This window comes from Enoplosus armatus, chromosome 12 (assembly GCF_043641665.1).
Source record: "Enoplosus armatus isolate fEnoArm2 chromosome 12, fEnoArm2.hap1, whole genome shotgun sequence".
Lineage (NCBI taxonomy): Eukaryota > Metazoa > Chordata > Actinopteri > Centrarchiformes > Enoplosidae > Enoplosus > Enoplosus armatus.
In genome coordinates, this window is record NC_092191.1 from 6,985,076 (window position 1) to 7,006,828 (window position 21,753).

General features: G+C 42.9%; 1 protein-coding gene across 1 annotated transcript in view; it reads right to left on the reverse strand.

Annotated features, from left to right (window-relative positions):
• Positions 1–1,527: 1,527 nt before the first annotated feature.
• The window catches only part of cep170aa (centrosomal protein 170Aa), a 37,755-nt gene continuing 17,529 nt past the window's right edge, over positions 1,528–21,753 (reverse strand). The window contains exons 8-23 of the mRNA XM_070915758.1: positions 20,598–20,735; positions 16,982–17,158; positions 16,131–16,436; positions 11,113–11,466; positions 10,446–10,729; positions 8,446–8,538; positions 7,485–7,602; positions 5,736–7,271; positions 5,426–5,476; positions 3,934–4,207; positions 3,497–3,728; positions 2,903–3,070; positions 2,701–2,789; positions 2,466–2,559; positions 2,321–2,372; positions 1,528–1,853 (exon numbers count right to left, since the gene is read on the reverse strand). Coding sequence (XP_070771859.1) covers positions 1,528–1,853; positions 2,321–2,372; positions 2,466–2,559; positions 2,701–2,789; positions 2,903–3,070; positions 3,497–3,728; positions 3,934–4,207; positions 5,426–5,476; positions 5,736–7,271; positions 7,485–7,602; positions 8,446–8,538; positions 10,446–10,729; positions 11,113–11,466; positions 16,131–16,436; positions 16,982–17,158; positions 20,598–20,735 — 4,292 coding nt within the window. The remainder of the gene's footprint in view (positions 1,854–2,320; positions 2,373–2,465; positions 2,560–2,700; positions 2,790–2,902; positions 3,071–3,496; positions 3,729–3,933; positions 4,208–5,425; positions 5,477–5,735; positions 7,272–7,484; positions 7,603–8,445; positions 8,539–10,445; positions 10,730–11,112; positions 11,467–16,130; positions 16,437–16,981; positions 17,159–20,597; positions 20,736–21,753) is intronic.

The following is a 21,753-nucleotide window of genomic DNA, read 5'->3' on the forward strand; positions in this document are numbered from 1 at the left end:
ACAATATCTACAATACCAGTATCTAAATATTATAAAATATTTAGTTTAAACAGTTATTATTTTCTTTGCTCATCATTGCTAAGTTTAAAAATAAGTCACATCCCTTGTGACTGGAAAAAGTAGAAAAAAGCCAATTGGAAATCATAGGACACTTGAGTGGATGTACTGCAAAAAGCTAAGGGCACTGATTCTCACAGGCCATGTCACATGGGCCAAAAAAGATATGGCAGCAATGATTAAACTAGTGTTTCGTTATAATAAATAAGAATCTTTGATTTGTTGACATAAAAATGGTCTTGACATTCAGAGAAAAGGGTGAACCTCAGAGGAAGGTGAGACATATTTGAAATACAGATTCTCAGGCTTTTGCACAACAGATGAATTTCAAGATGGCCCAACTGTTTGAAAATGACAATGTCAATAAAATTGTTAACTTTGGTAAGTGATTATTTTGAGTGAAAATGTTCATTGGTTTCCCAAAGGCTGTTACTATTGTGTAAAACTACCATTCAGTATTAGTAAGATCAACACAGACACCGACTTGCAGGAAGAAAGCTCTTAGCTCTGTCCTGTACATGCTACTGGAGTGACAAACTTTGTTAAACACTTTTTCTACTGGGAGAGAAAGGAAGGGAAGAGTAAAACATAACGGGTGAAGGAGAAATAGGTGAGCACAGAGATGGGGAGGCACTACAAATCCTTTTCAACAGTCAGTTTGAGAAATGCATCAATGGACGGTTAAAGTTATGAAATATCTAAAAAATCTGCAATTCTGCTTAATTTGTGAGCAGTTTCGGGCATAAAGCATGTCTGTATGACTGTGTGGTTTGTCAGGGTGGTTATTTAAGGCTGCTGAAATATTCTTTATACTGAACAAAAGCTAATAAATCATTGCAGTGTGCTGTAGTCTTCATAGTGTAAATAGAGCATATTTTGCAAGTGTTATTTTACAATGCATTCTGTTTGTCTGAAAGTACTGTATTAAAGTCTTAAAAGTTGTATATTATTTGAGGGGACAGGGGCTGCTACTATCGAGGGTGTGTTTAAGGCATGTCCTTAGTGTAGGTAGGGTCCAGACACATGGAGAAGGCAAGAGGAGAAGACTGGAGGAGAGTGGAGACTGTACAACCACAGAGATCTGTCCACTGAGAGAGCAGCCAGGCAGCCTTCAGTCCACCAGGAAGTCAGGTTGGCCAGTAAGCATGAACAGTTTAAAAGCTCATAATATGACTCTATCCAGATCATTCATGGGTGAATTTCCATTCGAGGGTATATCCATGATGCATTAGTTGGTTAAACCTGTGGAGTCTAAAGGTCAGTTGAAGCACTTAATTTCCGGCCAGGTCTGGTAACACTTAAATTATGTTTATATTAAACCCATAATCCTCGACTGGTAGTGAGCAGAGTGGCAACTGTTTAATGTTTCTACACCTGCTTCATTGTTGTGAACACGACTCATGAGCCACCTGCACTCCAATCCAGACTCATGTTTATTCACATAATGTTGATTTCAGGGAAACTTTCTGTTCACTTCTGTGCGATGGCCTCCTCTCCGCTCGGCCGCACGCGGTTGAAGGGCAGTCCTCCGACTCCTGTTAGTCCCAGACCCACGCTGGGGTGTCGTACAGTCTCCTCTGTGCTGGCTGAGGCAGCCTGAACCCGGGCTGTTGATCCTCCAGGCCCCGGAAGGATCTCCGGCAGTGATTCTTTGGCTGGGAGCGCAGACCCGGGGCTGGTGGCAGAGGGGGTAGTTGTTTTGGCGGTTAGGGGCTTGGTAGGGGTGGTGGGGCTGGTCAGGCCGAGGCTGGCCAGGGCGTCCAGAGTCCCATCTGGGTCTACCATCACATTGATCACTGAGACAGAGACAGGGAGAGAATCAATGTGTGGAAGGCTTTGTGTAAAAGTTGGTGGGTTGTTTGGTTAGTGTCACTCAAATCAAATCAAATTACACCCACACAGTCCAGATGAAGAAGATTAACTTCTTAACTACTTAGTTGTTGAATGTTAAACTCTCAATAAGTAATACCATAAGATGTTTTTTTTCTACTTTAATTGTTGCTTATTTAATCATGAATATTCAATATGAGAGAGAAATACCTAACCACCAGCTAGTGTAAAACACCTCAGTGTGCTACACATCAATTTTCCCTATTTTTGCTGCTTTCCCTCTTTAATATTTATGTCCTCCTTTATCATGGAAAGCAAATAAAATGATGCTGCATCAAAAATATGCATAATTGTATACAGCAGTATCTTCAAGTGTGTTTCTAATTCAGGTAAGTTCACATTTGTTATTGGTACTAGTGCGATTATACTTTACCTTGAAGCTGCTTCTCAACTCTCTTCAGTTCGAGCAGAATTGAGGAGATCTCCTGCAGAGAGGGGGAACAACAAAACTATTAGTTCTCAATAATACTGCACTCTTGTTGTCATCAAATATTGCTCAGACAGACTGGTTTCTGTACCTTGTTGGAGGTTTTCAGGAGTGGTATGTCACTCTCTGATCTCAGTTTATTCTCAATTTCATCCCAGTTCCTTTCCTTATCCTTAAACAATATCCTGGAGAAAAATAACAACAGGACACATGTTCATTCACAGTGGCTTTGGGTATACAAGGCAACACAATGGCACAGTGAGGGATAGATCCACTGTAAATACACTGCTGCATACTCACGAAAGGTTATAACAAAGTATAATTACCTGATTTTTCCTGCTGTTTTGTCGACATTGTGTCTGATCTTGGTGGACAGCTGAGAAACTGAATTGAGCAGCAGGCTGTCCAACACTGCCTGAATACACAGAGGAAAAGGAAAATAAATTAAGTTTGACATTTGACGACCTGAAGGTGATTGCCTCCATGTTGGTATATTTTTAAGGTCATGCTCTCTGTGTTGCTTCTCACCTCCTCTCGGTTCCAGGTGCGTCTCCTCAGAGCTCGAGGCTCCAGACTGTCAGGAGCACGGGGACGGAGCTCCACCGGCTTACCGTTGATCTCTGGAGCTTTATTGGTTGAAATCACAGGCGGGATCTTCCTGAAGTTGAGGCTCTCATCAAACACCCGATCCACCAACTGGGCAAAGACAGAGAGGGATGTAGAGGAGAGTGAAGAAGGGAATAAAAATCTTGAAGAAATTTCTCTCCAGTGTTATTCCAGCTTTGTTTAATGGATTAAGAAAAGATTTGTGAGAAATGAAGGAATTAGGAACTCTGTCAGAGAGAGCTAAGCAGCTCCAAAGCTTTAATTGTCCGGCCAAAAAGATTTTAATTCTATAGTAATAAAATAAGTAAATCCTCTCATGGCAAAAATAATAATTAGAAAATAAAGGAAAGAAAGTGGAGCAGATGGGTGTGTAATAAATGAATACCTCTCACAGCAGATGAAAGCTACAAAGCAACAGAGAGGCGGCCATTTCTATCCAAGCAACACAGGAGTGATGGCAAAGGCGCAATGGGAGCACACGCAGTAAGGCAATGATAGAAGAAGAAAAACGGGCACCTTTCTCATGCTCTCCTGTATATCCGGCTGCGTGGGACGTGCAGGGCCTACCTCTTCCCGGGTGTCGATTGCCGATCCCGGGGTGGTAGCGGCGGTGCTGACGGTGGTGCTGGGTGCCGTGCCAGATGAGCTGACTGAGTCGATCTCGCCAGCCACATCGTGGATCTCACGGGCCAAGATGGCCAAGTCCTTAGCCAGGTCCTGGCTGATCCTGCGCACACATGGGAATAACCTGTTAACCATCAGACAGATGGAGGAGTTCTTTAGGACTTAGGATAGACATGAACACATGCAACCTGCATACACAATAACCTGTAATCACATACACATCAACGTAACAGTTAAGCCATAAAGGTCAGACCTTATTAAACATTGCATTACAACATCACATTAAAACATTACATCAACTAATAGATCAGTCTTATACAGATCAATACCTGGCTATCTCCTCGCTGTGTGCTGTCCAGTCCCTGATGTATTCCTCTTGCTCTTTCATGCGGTGCTTGACCCCGACTCCACCCGGACCCGTCACCGCGCCGGAGCCGGGGCTCGTGGTGGTGCTGAGTCTCGAGCTGCGGTGTGGGACTAGGTGATGAGGCCGCATGTGGGAGCGTCCTCCATGCTTCGGAGAATTTCGGTTGGAGCCAAACTCTTCCTCTGAGGTGGAGCCGTACTCCGGAGGCAGACGTCTCCACCTGCTGCTACTGGACACTGTGAAGGCAGTGGAAGTACAACATGATTGTTTAGTCAATATCCCACTACTTTATTCCACTACAACATTTGTTATTCATGAAGTTAATAAATGAGCTTGTGAACATGAGAGGCTTTGTTACTGGGGCAGCCCCCAGCCAATCCTGCTCCTGATCTGACAAAATTCAAACATCGTGCAAGTAGAGTTAGTAAATCTGTATCCTTAGGCAGAAGATGGAGGAGTAGAGATTTTTTTTTGATTATTGACAAATGTAGATATACTTTATTTTACAAAGATATATGAATAAACATGAATTTTAGGTTCCAATAACATGTTATTCTCTGCAATGTACTGTCTATCCTTCTTGAGGTAAAAATGGGGAGATGTGAATAAGAAAGATTGGTGAAGCAAAGCATTTGATTTTTTTGTATCTTAGTTATGTTATTGTTATTGGACAGCAATGTTTTGGCGACAAAAACCCCAAACATATTGAAAACATCAGAAACAGCAGCAAAAAGATCTAAAAGCAGCCAACAAAAGCAACCAACATGGTACATAAAACCTTGACAGAGATATGTTAAGCTGCTACAAAATGGTCACACAATAGCTGCATTAATGTAACTGCACCGTGATGAGACAACACCATGCTCTATCAGTCTCTCAAGGGGAAAATGGGACAAAGTGGAAGTGTCATGAATATAAACCTCCACAGGGTGGAGCACCGTTCCAAAACCATTTGCTCATGGGTTTTGAAGTTTGAGCTCCAATGTTGTAAAATGTTTTCACAGAATAAGAGTGAGTAGAGCATTTGGGTCTTCATCACATTATTACTTGATGGATGTCAGAGAGGAGACAAAGAGTTAAGATGGCAGCATATGCTAGAGCTGGGTCATCGTATTCAACTTTACTCACTGAAATCTCTTTATGTGACGTACTAACACTACAAACTACACTTTTAAATTTACATCTGGCAAAGTATTCAAAAACAAATTTAGAATTTAATTGCAAAATGTAAAAGATCTGAGTGTATATGTTCTTCAACATTGAGCTTTGTGGTGGCTTGCTGTGACCCAGGTCTGACACACACGCACGCACGCACGCACACACACACACACACACACACACACACACACACACATACACACACACACACACAAACACACACACACACACACACACACACACACACACACACACACACACAGTCTAATCAAGGCTCTACAGCTCTGGTACAGTACCCATCAGCTCTTCCTCTGCATCACCGCCCTCAGGTTCGGGCTGAGAGCTCTCTGGACGATGACAACCAACGCACAAGTTTGTCACAACACAGTGGAAATGTTTACAGACAAATGTTTACTGACATATAATGAGGTATGCAATGGTGTATCCGTTTTGGACTTGATCCTTACATCACATTATTTTTCTATCACAAATAACAAATAATAAAGTAAGAAACCTTGATGGACAATTTTAAAATCCCTCTTCTCCTTGTTCCTACAATATATGAAAAAATCAGAACAAAACAGAATTTGGCGTTGATGTGCTCACCTGTGGGGGAGCAGTATCCAGATGTAGTGGTTTTAGTCTTGGTCTCATTCAGTTTGGACACACTGTTGGCCCTCATCCTGGGTGTCAGCCTGTTCTCTGTTGGTGTTGATGAGCGCAAGCCCAGACGCAGAGCAGTCTCAGCTGACAGGCGGGGTGAAGAGGTGGAGCTCCGTGTCACTGTACACTCTGAGTCACTGCGGGCTGAGATGGAGCCCAGGCGGTTCCTACGCGGCTGAGCCAGCATGTCCAATCGTGACAGTCCCTTCCGACCAGATGGCGGCTTAGAGGTGGAGCTGGTGGTGGACACCTCAGAAGCGACAGACACCCTGTCAGCATCAGCTAGATCCGTGTCAGAAGTATCCCCAAGCCGGGCGCGGCGGAGAAGGGAGGCTCTCGTGGGGCGTGGCTGAGGCAGTGAGGCCTGCTTGTTCAGGGACGAGGTTGTGGCTGCCTGCAGAGTGCGGCTGGTTTTGGAGGATCCACTGGAGGCTTTAGCAGACCTGCTGTCGAGTTTGGAGTGTCCCAAAGGTCCAGAGTAGGTCTCCTGGTCTGAGGAGAGGATGTCAGAGATGGGGAAAGAAGAAGTCTGGTCATCATCAGTGAGATCCAGAGAGGGCTGGCGTGCTCTGGAGGAGGCAGAGGACGGCTGAACAGAGCGGCGTGCATCAGTCCGGCTCGTCGCCTCCGCTGTTCTTGTTTTAGACTTCCTCTCCAAGCGTTCACGGGCACTTGCATTAGTGACGCTGGTCTTGGAAGCTGTGCTCATGTTGCTCTTCTCCCGGTGCATGCTGCTGAAGGAACGTCGCTTTTGTTCGCCACCAGCTTTCCTCTCTGCCTCTCCAGCCACATGACTAGCCGTGCTGGCCGTGTCCACATCTGACTCAGGAGAGATGGAGTCAGTCCGAGGGGGGAAGCCAGAACTTGAACCCAGAGTGCTGATACCAGTTTTACTACTTTTCTGATCTAGTTTGTTTTCATCTCTTAGTTTGGCCTCCAGGAATGCCATGACAGCTTCAGTGTCCTTCAGGAGCGTAGCAGTGTCCATGCTGCCCACAGAATCACTGCGTTCGCGCCCATTGGCGCCTCTGTTGATGCGCGGGATGAGCTCTGCAGGGACATTAGCGCTCGGCTTCTCAATTGTGAAGCTGCCTTGGCGCACTAGAGGCTTCCCAGACTTCTCTCCTCCTTCTCCTGCTCCTCCTCCTTTCCTTTCCTCTGACCTCTTCCTCCGCTCAATGCTGCCAGAGGTCCGGAGGGGAGCCTTGGATGGAGAAGAGGTGGAGCTTTGTTTCCGTTTGCTGGTCATCTCACCGTCGCCCAAGGGAGTTGGGGACTCCCCGTCACCCTTGTTCTCTTTTTCCTGGGGTTCAGTATCCTGTTTCTCCCCAATCTCGGACCTTAGTCCCAGAGCTTTGGTGCTGGATTTAGCCCGGGGGTCATCCACAGGGAGCTGGGGGAGGGTCCTGCGTTTACGGTCTGTCAGACTGGAGGAGGATTCACCTCTGCTGAGGGATGCACTGGACTCAAAGGCATCAGCTCCAAGAGAACAAAAGACAAACTCACTTAACTGAGATTCAAGACTTTTTAAAAATGAATTAAAAGCACATTTAAGTGGTTTCAAGTACTGCTTTGGACTGTACAAGTTTTGGGATTTTCTAAGGGAAAATGTATCATCAAATCTCAGAATTTACTCCAGCTCAACATTTAATTTAGGCTTATTCATTGTCTTTGAGTCAGGTGACTACGTACCTCTCTCTTTGTGCAGGAAGGCAGCTGTTTCTGCTCCTGAGCCCTCTGGGTCTGTCCTGGTGTGATTGGCAGCTAGACTGGCCCACTGAGAGACCCAGCTCGAGTCACCAGGAAGAGCCTGAGGGGACACGAGAGGGGGTTGGGGTGACAAGAGAGAAGGAAACAGGAGTGAGAAAACAGGAGAAAAGAGCAGTTCAGTCAATTAGTGGCGGCACAAAGTGGCACAAAATATACAGAGCAGTGTGTGTTATGTGTCCATCTGAAATGTAATACATGATGATGGAAATTATATTTTTGCGGGAATGAAGGGTGGTTAAGGTATTAAGTTCTGTTCAAATTCCTGTATTTGTATTTTACTTGGAAGTCAAATTGCATGATATGCTTGTAAGCATAAATCTGACACACCAAGATCACCGTCATCTTACAAGGAAGTTTTAAGAAAAGCTGAACAGTTGCTCGTAATTTTACTTGGAAAAAGACATATACCTAAGTGGCATAAAATACTTGGTAGAAAGGCTGCCAATGCTCACACACTGTCCACTCCCTCTTATAAAATGGCCTGGAGGGCTGAGCGTGTCTCTCGTCATCTTAGTATGATCTAGGTCAGCGTCTGGGAGGACTAGCCTACTCCCATGAACAGGCCATAGGAGTAGAGCGGTCAAGCCAATGGGAGTGACTGTGACTCACATTATGAATCTTCGTCTATCTCTTACACACTGTTATACTACACAGGACTGAGAGGCATAATGAAACATTGGGAATCAGAGGTCTGACAAGGTTTTTTGAAAATGGAATTTACCGAATCAAACTTGTGTAAAGGTGAACATATGAGGAGAGGCAGACAGAAAAAGAGAGAGAAACCAGGGAGAACCAAACCTTTACTCTGAGAAAAAAAGAAACAGGAAGTAAAAAAACCAAAACAATAGAAAGACAAATAAGCTGTTAAAGTACGGTTTTCTACCTCTTTCCCTGCCTCTTCTGTCTCCTTTCCTTTTCCTTCTCCTTTCAGGTCTGACAGACTAGAGGAGTCCTGGTTCTGCTGCACACCAAACACCTACAGATATTTGAAATAGCAGAAGGAACAAAAGCTGACGATGTGGCAAAAAATGGAAATTTTGCTGAAGTATAATCATGCAAATCTTCATACTTTCCAATTAGTCTTTATTCTGTATGCATCCTAAACATATTAAGTACTGCAGCACACTTTCTAATGAACATTAAGTACCCTCATGATATATAAACACTATGGTAATATCATTCTACCGTTCTCTTGATGAACCAAAGTGAACTGAACAGACAGAAGAAGATGCTGTTGAGTTAAAGCACCGATCTGCACTTGATAGTCGAGTACCATGGCAACGAACAGAAACTACACACACACACACACACTATTTACAAAAGGCAGAGGGAACGAAAGCGGACAGACTGTGAGCAGTGTGCCAATTAGTGTGTCAGTTAATTACAGGAATTAACATAACAACACTTCCAGGTTTGAATGTAATGCACTTAGACTAACACTGACTAGAAATACACCCCACTAATTATATCACTGCTCCTCCTAAGATAACACCTGTGTACAACACTTAGAGGGACATGTGGCTCTTTCAGATGTCATTCAGCAAAGTTTAAATTATGTCTATGTAATAACCTTTATTGGCAACAACTTAACTAACTAAAAATAAATAGATGCCAGTCCCAACTTCCGAATCTGGTAGGTGGCAATTAAAAAGTCGAGTGAACTTCTGCCTAGAATGGCTCTTTGCTTTTGTTGTACCTATTTAAAGGAAGTCCTTTTCATTCCTACTTTACTTGTAAAAAGGTCAAAAGAAATGTTAGCTTTTCCACTATTTTAAGCATCAGCCTGTAACTCTCACCCTGAAACTAACATTAAACCATGTCTCTCTAAGTGTATTGCTTTGCCCCTTTCAGACATGTTTTCTGTGACCATGAAAGACTGCTGTGCCACAGGACAGGGGCAGCAGTAAGAAACTGATGGTGGTTTTTCAGCCTCCCTGGAGCATCGTTTCACAAAACAGGGCAGTGCTTGATGGAGCAAGTCTCCACAGGCTATTACAGAAGCATTAGGTTTACCAATGGGACAGAGAGGATGGAATGGTGGTCAAGCAAGGCAACTGAGAGATGATAGCTTTGTTTTAGTGGCAACAGCACAAAACCAGTCCCAAAGGACTTGCTAACCCTAAAAGTGCCAACGAAGCAGGTAATAAAGGAACGATTAACCTTGCTCTGGTCTGTTTGTGCTTGGTCAAACTCTCTCTTTAGATTTACTGCAGAGTAAGTTTAAATGATGCTCTTGTCATTCTACTTGCAGCTTTTATGGTTACAAATATGCAAAGAAAGCACAAAGACAGATGTTTTTGTTTTCACACGTTTTCAGGGGTGATTAGGGTGATCTAAACTTAAAAACCTAACAGTAGAAAAAAAAGCAATAATAGTTCTCCAAATAACCTCCATTTGAACAAAAATTACCCAGCTCCATGCAGTTTACAGGCTACTCAAGTGTAGTCAATTATCTAAACTACATGAGCAACGCAAAGGAAAAATCACACTGTGCGATTACATTAATGTTACATTAGTAAAATGTCTTATATTCATATCATGACACGTACAACAGTAACGTAGCAAACCGAGCTGTGGTGCATTCAGAAGGATACAGTACAATATTGCAGTGTTGTGTAGTAAAATAATGTGTGTGGCTGTTCGCATCTCGGGGGAATGAGCTTCAAAGGTTATTGGATTTTGTTGCAGTATTATGCATTGCAGACTTTCTCAGCTATAGTCTATTCTCTAAACTGTATTGCTAATTGAAAAGGAAATTCTCAATCTTTCAATAATTTCGATGGGATTCCAAATGCAGTCAAGACAAATTATTGTGATGGTTGAGGTAGAAAGACAGAAATTATCTTACATGGTGCAGGTAGTTGCATCTCTGAGCACTCCTACCTTGTCTATCATGCGCCTGGCCTCCTCTTCCTCTGCGTTCCTGTTCTCCAATTCAATAGTGTAGGTCCCCTTATCGCTGTGGTCATCCTCCCCTCCAGCAGTTCCCAGTCCTCTCCCCACGACTGAGGCGTCCTCGCTGGGGCTGGTGGGGCTACCTGTCGCCAGCCCGGTGCTGGCTGAGCTGCGACCGACACTCGGGTCTTCTGACCTCTGCTTGAGAAGGACGCGGGCAGCCGTAGGGGCACCTGCAGCCACTGTAGCCGATATCGGAGCTGGGACCTTACCTAGAGGTAACAGTAAGAGAAAAGTATAGAGCAGAAATACACTTATTACAAAAACATGAACATACACACGCAACATGTATTTCACAGAGAACAATGATACAAAGACAGGTTGCTGTATTAACTGATTTTTGAAAATTCACAACTGTTATTATATGTGACAAGAATAGTTGTGAATAAATGACAACAGACCCTGATTAACAGATTTACTGCAACTGTTAACTTACTGTTGGTTTCATTTTTCATGCAAAGAGAAATACTTTTAACACTCTTTAGAATGCACTTATTTTAACTTTGAACATTTTCTTTAGGAAACACACAAAACTGTTCATAGAGAGAGTGTCATAAAATATATAGTACACATGAGGAAAACACAGTTTCATTACCTGAGTCTGAGGCTGTAGTAGCAGAGGTGGAAATGCTAAACACCTTGGGGTGAGAGGGAGGCTGGGGACACAGTGCCTCCCCGCCAGCTCCTCCCAACTGCAGCGGTGCCGTCTGAGAAAACGAATAGGACCGGCGCTTGCGAGGGTTTTCCTCGTCGTAGAACTCGATCATGAAAGCAGTGCGAGAGCCGGCTGCTCTGGTCCCGCTCACTGTTATGTTCCCCCCTCCTGCTCCTCCTCCCACGTGGCCGTGAGCTGCTTTTAGGCGTTCCTCGAGGGCGTGGCGGCGGTTGGCGAAACGCAGGCCGAGTCCATTCTCTGAATCACTCTGGGTGCCATCCTCATGCTTGCTGCCTATCAGGACATAAAAAAGAGAGAACACAGTTGAGTTACTTCCATGCTTATTGTTCAACAACAACAAATGCTTGGTGGGAAAGATATATTAGTTTTCTATGACAGTATTCCACATGATACTGTATACATATTTACAATTCACAATCAAATAGACCTGTTTGCTTACCTGGGATAGGCACAAATCAAACAACTTATGTATTTACAATTGCTGACGTTTTAATAGTGTAACTTAGCGACACACATATTGATAACTTGTCTGTTACATTAGCTAACATTCTTAAATCCATATCATAACATGTATACACAACATAACATAGCAACAGCTGCTCTACATCCATAAAGAGGCAATACATTACAGTATAGTACAACAATATGTGTAGCTGTTCAGATGTCTACGTAAAAGTAAGCAACCAAGAAGAAGAAGAAGGAAGGAGGAAGTCCCACATAGACCACAGCACAGAACCATATCTTCTTGACAGCACATCCATTGTGGATACCGCAAATGTTTGCTAATCTTTATGGCCTAAATTGACTATGAACTTTCAGCTGTGGCCTGAATCTAATCATTCAACTATCAAAACAGACCCTCAACTCACAACGCCTGGTTTACCTACCACATTACTGCTACTTCTACATTCTGACCAGTCTGGGTCAAATCAGCATGTCCTCTCAGTGTACGAAGGCAGACAGTGTGCCACGCTAATCCAGACATGCCACCCACACGGTTACTAGCCCTGCCTACTGGCAGTGAGAGAGAGCGGCGAGGGGGAGGGGAGGAGGAGAATATAGAGAGGAAAACGGGGTATGAGGCTGGATTAGAGTGTGTGTGTGGGGAGAAAGGGCTTCAGGGATGGAGGAGGAGGAGGGGAAGTGAAAGGAGGCTGGGAAAGAAAAGGAGAGGCTGGACTAGAAAGGAGGATGGGGGGAAGAGCAAAACAGGAGGGTGGATGGTAAAGAGAGAGAGAGAGAGAAAAACTGGATTAAGTGGGAGAAAAGAAAAAGCCAAACAGAGAGAGAGAGAGAGAGAGAGAGAGAGAGTGGGAATTCTTTACTGAAGGAGGCTCAGGATGTAGTTTACTGCCACTAGAGTTGACAGCCACTCAAACAATCAGCCAGTCAGTTAACAAGACAACAGTCAGCCAGTCAGGCTGTGAGAGAGAGGAGGGGAGGAAGCACCACATGACTGTTGTTGTGGATGACATTACCAACTTCACACACCACTCTCATAAATCACTGCACAGGTTCGGATCCTGGCAATTACATATACTAATATTTTTCTCATACTTTCTCCCAACTAATAAATGCTCAAAAAGAAACAATGGTATTGAAATGAATTCATACTCAATAATCTGGAGTCTGATCTGTCCCAGTTCACCAGCAGATCTTTTATATTGTAATGTTTTCATTGGAGTGAATTTATTATCAAGTGGTGATGTTTAAAGCTTCACTACAGCCACAGTGTGAAAGAGATAGATAAGGACCAGAGGTGGACTGCCCTCCATGAGAAAAGAGGACAAAGTGCTTCCATGGCTGAGTGGAGTGTAGTGGTTTGCCTGGGGAACTGTCCACACACTGTGACTTTCAATCAGTCTGACGCTCTGATGTCACTTCACTTCTTTCTTTCTAGATTTATCTTCACTGTTATCTGCAGTGAAAGTCAAATTATAGACAATACTGTATGAAAATGAATGAACAATTGGTAAGGTGCAACAAAGACATGTATCAGTATATCACATTGTCAATATCAAGACAGGTATTCAGTCTGTGCACTTAAAAGGGGGCACTCCACTGATTGTATACATGAGGATCAGTTTACTTGTCATGGTTAGTACTACTCAACCTGTGAAAGCAGGTGTATAATGTTGTATAATCTCTGAAGGAGCTTTAATAACCCTGATATCAAAGTGATGTCACAAGGGGGTTATCTCGGTTTGGCCTTGGATACTTCAGATATATAAACAGAAAGCCTGCATTACAAATAGGGGGTGTGAAGATTGAAAGACAGGAGGCACCTACTAATGAAAGACAATATAGAGTTGCATTATGGGAATCGTATCCAATATTTTTGGAGATTGACCCATAGTAGGGACTAAATGTCAAGATACCTCAGGTTCTGCTGCTTTCTTTTTTTATCTGTCTCTCACAAGTCCAAGTTTATTGAAGCACAATAGTAAATTGTTGGAGTACTCCTTTAAGTACTGTTCTACATTGGGGTATCACAATAGCTCTGTAGCCTTGGGCATATTTCTGAGTCTGCAGCTCGTCTGTCACATTCCACCATCAACCTCCTCCATCTGTACTGTCTTTTATCACTGTTTGAAATGTAATAAAGCATGCGTTTCCTTAAAAAGAAGAAAAAGACTGCACAAATGGAATGAGAGAGGAAAGCAGCAGAGCGTTACAGTAACTTGAGCAGATCAGCAGATAAGCAGAGAGAGAGGCAGGTCTTTCATGCTGCCTGTCCCAGACAAAGAAGCCGTTGGCAGGGCCAGAGGAGAACAGAGGTATCTGTGAGAGTGCAGCGCTCTGCCCCGCTCGCCCCGCCATGACTCACAGTGGAGCTGGACTCTGCCTCCACCGCTGGCTGCATGCACATACACACAAACAGACATACACACAAACACACACACACACAATTTGCGCTGCAAATGAATATCAATTGTGCATGAAGTACTCATCATAAAACAAAATCACAAAAAAGAATAATTTCAAAGCATTTCAGATCACACATTTATAGCTTCACAGTCACCAGAATCACAAGGAAAATGCACATATTTTCATATGTTTACAATAATACACATTTGACAGTTCATATTCCAACACTGATAGAAATAATAGACAGTATAAAGATGTATCAACTACATTGCTCCTTACAGCAAGAAGAGAAAGACTCACCTTGATGCTTACAAATCAAAAGCTTAGGCACAGTTGCCTCCGCTCAATTTCCTCGCTAAGCCTCTGCCTCTCTCTCTGCCTAGTACCTCTATGACACACCCTAAGCACATCTCACACGCCTCTTCTCACGCATGCTGCACTGCTTGTCTGCAGATCAGTGCTGAGCATGTCTCAAATACACACATGCAGCAAACACAGACACGACGGATTTCAGCCATCCACATGTGAGCAGCACATGCTTCACACGCGCCCTCAATCAATGCGTTTCTCACACATGCTCCCGCAGCCGTCTCACACACAGACACAAAGGGATGCTCCCTGCTAGTTTTTGCTATTCGGAAATGTATGTCTGTATTCTCTCTTTCCCTGCCAACATTTGCATTGCTGTTACTATAACAACTATCTGCCAAAAACTGCTCTCTTCTCATTTGCCGCCTTCCGTTGCGCTTTCACTGCAGTCCAGGCAACAAGCCTCTCTCTCTTTCTCCTTCCTGCCTGTATCTGTCCAATCACCTTTTCTGTTATTGCTGCAAATGCTGCTCTCAGTGTTACAGTGAGGTTCTCCCGCCTTCCTCTCACTGTCACCCATCTCCCCTCTCTACCTGTTTTTTCACGCCTCACATATCCACAGCCAGCATCAATAGACAGCTTTCTATCCAGCTGTCCCTCTGCCCTCCATCCATCCCTCTTTGTCCTCTCCCTCCCTCTTCTCCTCCTCACTCCTCCCTTCTTTTCATCTCTTCTTTTCTCTGTCTTCCACAGTTATTCTTGGTTTTCCTCCACTAAATCAGGTCACAACCACAGTCCATTCCTTGTCTGATTTCCCTCTCTTTCTTAAGGTACTGACATACCAAGGACCAGTTCATCAAGTGTCAATTAGCCACAATTTCAATTGGAACAACTGCAGTCCCAAAGTCAGTCAGACAGTCAGTTAGCAACATAATCATCGATCAGGTGAGCCATTTTATCAGCCAGCTGACATGCATTTAGTGCTAACTCCATCTAATGAATGAGCTTCCCTGCTTTCCACTCCTGCCTAACAGATTTCCATTTTCATCAGCTCCTGTCTGCTGGTCCCTCCCCCACACATGTCAACAACATCATAAATTGGCCTCCATTTAATTAACTCATGACCAGCATGTAGTCTACCATAGCCTAGCTTAGCATCAAACTTACACTCCCTTTACTGGCGGCACATAGCCTTGGCTCATCTGGCCCATTCTCACAAAACCCCCTGGCAGCAGGAGTCTACTCAGCAGTTGGCTGCTTGCAGGTAAAGGGAACAAAGAAACGTAGAGTAGCACGCAATTTACAGTCAGAGCAATCTCAAACCTTACCCCAAGCATAAATAAAACAGGCCCACAGAGGTAAACAGAGAAGATTTAGACGTCCACACTGACAGAATAACTGCCATAAAGGAGAATATGCATAGAGTATATGTTCCTCACTAGATAATATGTCTGTAAATGGTGAAAAAGTGAAATTCAATGGGGGGGGGGGCTGTACTATGCAACTCATGCTAAGCCTTGTCATTGGACGTCAGAGCAGTAGATAGAGTTTAAATGTTTCTGTCTGCTAGCTGCTAATCCCCTGGTTTGGTTACCACTGCCAACAACCCCTACTCCCAACAATGAATACACCCAGTATAGAGAGTATAGGATGAGACAAAGGGAAAATCGAGACAGCGCGTAAAATCATGTAGCATTAAGGTATGACACTAGTAAACGTTTGCACAACCCACAGAAATGTTAACAGAAAACAACCTCTACCTTTCAGCCTTTTGAGATGGACCGGCACGTCGCTCTTGATGCTCTTGCTGTCGTCCTCTGTTGACTCGCTGCGCACCAGAGTGGGGTCGTTCTGGGCCAGCCAATCCGCCACCTTGCTCTCTGATGCCATCATAGCGGCTTGCAGTGTGCTCAAGTCCCTGCCTCCTGCTCCTCCACTTCCTGCTCCACTCTTCTTGGAGCGAGATCTGTGGTGGTCGGGTGTGAACTTTGACACATGGTCTTTAATGGTGACTTTCCCAGGAGAAGTGTTGTCAAACTCTATGGTGAAGGAGGCATGACCTTGAGCTGTGGAGCAGACATTGCAGTTTTGTCACTGTGTCAGTCAGTGTCAGTCAGTAAGTATGACTAAATATAGTGGTGCTGGGTGAAGCACTTTTAAAAAATGAAAGTACAACGGTGACTTTTTGGTATAATTAAATTATGGAAATATCCAGTACATGGATATTTATCTTGATATGATCAAATCAGCTGATGGCCTCAGTTGCAGAATGAATGCTACTCTGTTTGTGATAGACAAACAGGAGCCACTTCCTTTTTGTTGTAAATTAATGTCTCTTTAAAGTATTGTAACACATTTCTCAGAAAGGCAGACTTGATGAGACTCATATGTGTACACTAATTATGATCTGAATATACAAATTGCACTAATGCCACAAATTAATGTGGCAGTGATTTACTGTCTCTGCTATGATTATGAACTACAAAGGTCTTAATTGAACAACAATTGAACACCATAACCTTACATTCCCATTAAACTTTAAAAGAGAAAAATAACACATGCAGGTACTTTTATTTACAAGAAATCAGAATAAATTAAATGTATAGTTCACCTGCAGTGCTAGTGGGAGTGGTGGTGCCCTCTGTGTCCTTGGTGGGAATCTCATGGATGCCGTTATTGGCCATGTGACCCTCCTTGGTAGGGATCTCAAAGTAGCTGGGATCGTGCGCGGCAGACGCATGAAGGCCGTCCTCTTTAGCTTTCTCCCCTCGACGTGCCTCTTTGCTGTCTGAGGTTGAAAAACAAGTAAAGATGTTACAAAGGTTAATGATTTTATTTTTTATTATGAGCGTTGTTTTTAAAAACTGCTCAAAAGAAACTCAAGTTTTCTGAGTTGAAACAGTTATAACAGATGTGTATGACTAGTATAACAAAACAATACAATTTCCATAACAAAAAGTGCTATATGATATGTTATCTCTAAACTACAGAGATTTGTAGAAATAATCTGTCACAGCTCCTATATAAATCTTAAGCATTTATTAGTTTATAAACATAACACCCCAATGCTACAATGTCACAGTGAGGGATGAATACTAGGATTCATTATCAAAATTCAAAAGTGAAAGGTCAAGCTAGGCCCAAAATGGACCGATTCAATCATGGTCCTCTCTTCAGCAAGTGTGTCTCACCATTTATCAGAATTACTGTCTCCTACTGGGGGAGGATGCAGCCAAACTACAAATACATGCCCATCTGCGTTCTATCTCTGACTGTCTCTCATACAGACATACACACAAACACACACAAGTCATGTAAGTCACTCAGGAGGAAATGCTGGTGTAGCTCTTTAAAACCTGTTTTGGGGCACTCTCAATATGGAGCACTTATTTTCTCGTCTGTTCATGTTAACAAACAGAGCCTCTGTGGGATCTGAATATGATAAATGATACTTTCAGAAATAAGAGAGGCCATCTGCTTCATGTTGGGAATCAATTGTAGGAACATATGGCAACCAGCAATAATATATATAAATAAGATTGTGCCATTTAAGGACTGATGAGACAAAGCAGGAAATTCCAGGAACAGAATCTCTGAATTAAAGGTTTATTTTCCACTGTTGTTAGTGTTATCAACGAAACTGAAGTACTAAAAAATCTCTTTAGTCTTTGAAACAAGATCAGTGGTTGCCAGCTTAAGCTGCTCTGCAAGTTTGAGAAGATTTACAACATGGATTTAAACAGTGCAAATATTAGGATCTTGAGATCAACTGAATGATGCTTAAGATGCAACAACTTAACTGAGAAAGTAATACCACGAAAACAAGCCTGACAAAATATTCAAATTGTATTAATCTAATAGTGTTACTACAGAGTTAATATTTCTATCCATGCTCTCTATCAACTCTAAAAATAAACATGTAAAAGAGACAAGTACCATATCTCTATTTGCTCCTTTCTTGAAATTATGATGAACTGACTAAACTTCCTGTATTTCAAGTGTGAATACTGTCAGAGCTTCCATTGATGTCACCAGAAGTCACAAGACTTTGTCTGGGAAGCACCTAGTCATTTCTGTGAAGTTAAGAGTTTCAAGAATGAGTTTAACACCATTCATGTAAAGATCAAACTGTTGAAACTAATGCTGACTGTGCTGCAGGATTTTTTGTTGGCTTATCATAAACATGCAAAACCTAGGCTTAATAGAATCAGCTTTAATGTTTTCCATTACAGTCTACTACTTACAAAGATTAAAGATGACAACAGACACAGTATTACAGATTAATGACACCCTGGAATATATGTGCATTGAACACACTTACAAAAGGCATCTGCTATAAGGTAAGTGTGACTGACTTTAAATAACACTGGCAAAACTTAAAACAACAATCCATTTGTATCCCACAGTGCTTCTGACTTCTCATTTCAAATTCTAATGTACTTAAGAGCTAAAGAGAGTTAACTGACCAAATAGTTCCTAAAAGAGCCACGGGTAATAAAGAAAGTGCACGGTAAGTGGATGTCACACGAATAAAAAGTTGATTCAAATTGAAAGCCCTTTACCGGCTCCATTAGCCAAAGTATATGGAATTGAGGGCAATACTTACCAGAGAATTAGAGAGTGGTTAGCTAATGATTGCTGCAGTATAGAGTGAGACAGTGGTCTGTTTGAACGCTGTGTGTGAGTGTGTGTGCGTGTTGGGAGGAATGGGGGGGGCTGGTGCAATGTCGTAACCCAATCGGCTTGAGTGACAATACACAAGGAAGGGGGTAGGGGGCTCTGACAACACAGCCTATTCACTGGGAAGGAGAAAAGGACACACACATACATGCAACAAAAAAAAACACACTCTCAAACAAACCCGCTTCCTGCTTTAAACCTCTCTTTCTCACTTTCACTTCCCCTTCACTGCTACAGTACATCTGATGTTAACAGTATAGAGGACGTGCTCACACTATTTTAAAAACATGTACACTCATAAGATCTTCTACTGTTGCTGAAGTCTATGTGGGCTACATAAATACACTGTGCAACACCCACTGGAGCATGCTGTTTCACAAAACAAATCCAACATCACAACATTCATTCAGCACTCAGTCAAAAAGTCAAGTCTCCAAGAGGGAGAAATGCCTTCCACTCACCCACTTCCAGGCCTGAAGTAGCCAATCCCATTCGCCTGATTTTTTTTGGAAAGCTTTTAGGGTTTCAAATCACCCTGCCACTCTTGCACAGATTTACTCCAAAATCAAAGTCTCTTCTAATCTCACGCTAACAGAAAAGTACTTTGCTAAAATCCACAGCAAAATCAGCATGGTATAATAGAACTAATTGAAATAATTGATTGTTAAACAAAAAACAAAGTATTCCTTTTTAGGCTGGTGAAGACGCTGCCAGAGTGTCCATCCAGATGTGGCGAGAGATTTGAGGATGCTTCAGTCTGCTCCAATGTTTGTGTATGATTAACCTCCCCCACTCCTTCTGACTACTCTGGTCCACACTAAACCAGCCTGGCACAGACTGATTTTGCATCGCTGAGCTGTTTTACTATTGGTGTAGCCTCTAATCCTGTTACTCTGACTATCCACCAACAGTTAACGGGATCCCCCCAGTCCAACGGTCTCTATACACACACATATTGTAGGCAAACTGACATCCACACAGGCTCTGAAAAAAGCCTTTGTGTGCACTTGGATATACATTGCAATTGCAATGCATGATTCAACGTAGTATAGCATTTCATCCGTGAGATATCAAAAGGCATGTTGTTTGTAGCATTTTTGCTGAAAATACATATACAAAGTGCTATTTTTACTGATTCATCACACTATACATAGCTAATATAACATTAAAGACTTCAGTATTACAGTATAGTCAATTCTGTATGAAATCTGTGTCTTGTGGCCATTGTCATGTAAGACAAAATACACAAACTATTTCACTCTTTTTACTCTTTACAATAATTTACTTTCTACTTTAGACTGTTGTTGTCCTGTAAAAACATGTTGACAACCTGTACTCCAAGCCAAAACTACTCAAAGATCTATGGTAAAATGTGACAAATACAGAGGCATCAACCAGCTTTCTTCCATTTACAGCACTGATGTTTTGGCAATGAGATTGTCTTCCAACATGTCCACAAACTTTTAAACTACTGTATCCATCATCTTCTATTATAGTGACAAGGAGATAATGTGTGTGGTAATTGGAAAAATCGAAATACCTCCTACCTGAAATGGAGCTGTCATGTTTTTTGTTGGATGACTTGGTTTCCTGTTTGAAGGAGTTCTCATCATCTGCATCCCCATCCCCCCACCAAGATGGCTGGCCGTACAGGGGGGTCCCACGAGGCAGCGCTGTAACATCCCCTGTGACAGATGCACAAATGCAGACACATTTTAACAAAGCCTTGCAGAAAGTGCACATTTAAATATACATTTTCCTGCGGCCCGTCATGTTTGACATGTTTATTATGTACTTTACATACTCTGGAACTGTCAACTTAAACTGTTCATTGTAAAGTGAACCCAGCTGGTCTTTGTGTATGTGTGCGTTTGTGCATTAATTCCCCTCTGGTCAGGTCTTACACCACTGACCTATTTTCAGAACTTTAGCTGGATGGACACACACACACGTGCACACTCTCTATCATGCTCTCTCTCTCTCAGACACACACAGTATAAATGAAAGAGGGACTTTCCGTTTGCCTTTCTGTCCCCATTAGAATGAAAGCTCACATGGGGCGAGCATCCTGCAGTAACTTCTTTTTTTAAATTGGACAGCACAGTAGAAAAGTGACAGGAAACAAAGTTGAGAGACAGGAATGACATACAACAAAGATCTCCCGCCGGATTTGAACCAGCAGCTTAGACCACTGTACCACTTAACCCCTTCCTGATCTATCCTCTTCCTTTACCTTCTTTTCCTTTAATTACCCCTTACCCTGAGCTATGTATGTTTAATCACAGTATATCCACATAATTATAGATGCTCTGTGCCAAATTGCGTGCAGTAAGAACGGGCCTTCTATATAAAAGCTACTGAAGGTATGCTCACTGTGAGATATAATATCTGGGTGAGGCCTGGTATTACAGTAGTAACACTGCAGGATTATATCCACAGAACCACAGAGAGGGTGTCATTAAAAACATGAGCAGCAGATGGGGAGACATGCAACACCGTATGTGCGTGTTTGCTTGTTTTTGGTCCAAATGTGCAAATGTACGTGCGTGCTTGTGAATGTTACTGCATTTTAAGAAAAGTAGTGCTGGCATATGGGTTTGCATTATGCAAACTCTGACCCTGTTACTGCTTAATCTGTGCAATAACACAAGCCCCATGTGGCCTTGTTTCAACATCTGGGGCTTAACCAGGACCCCTGCTAGC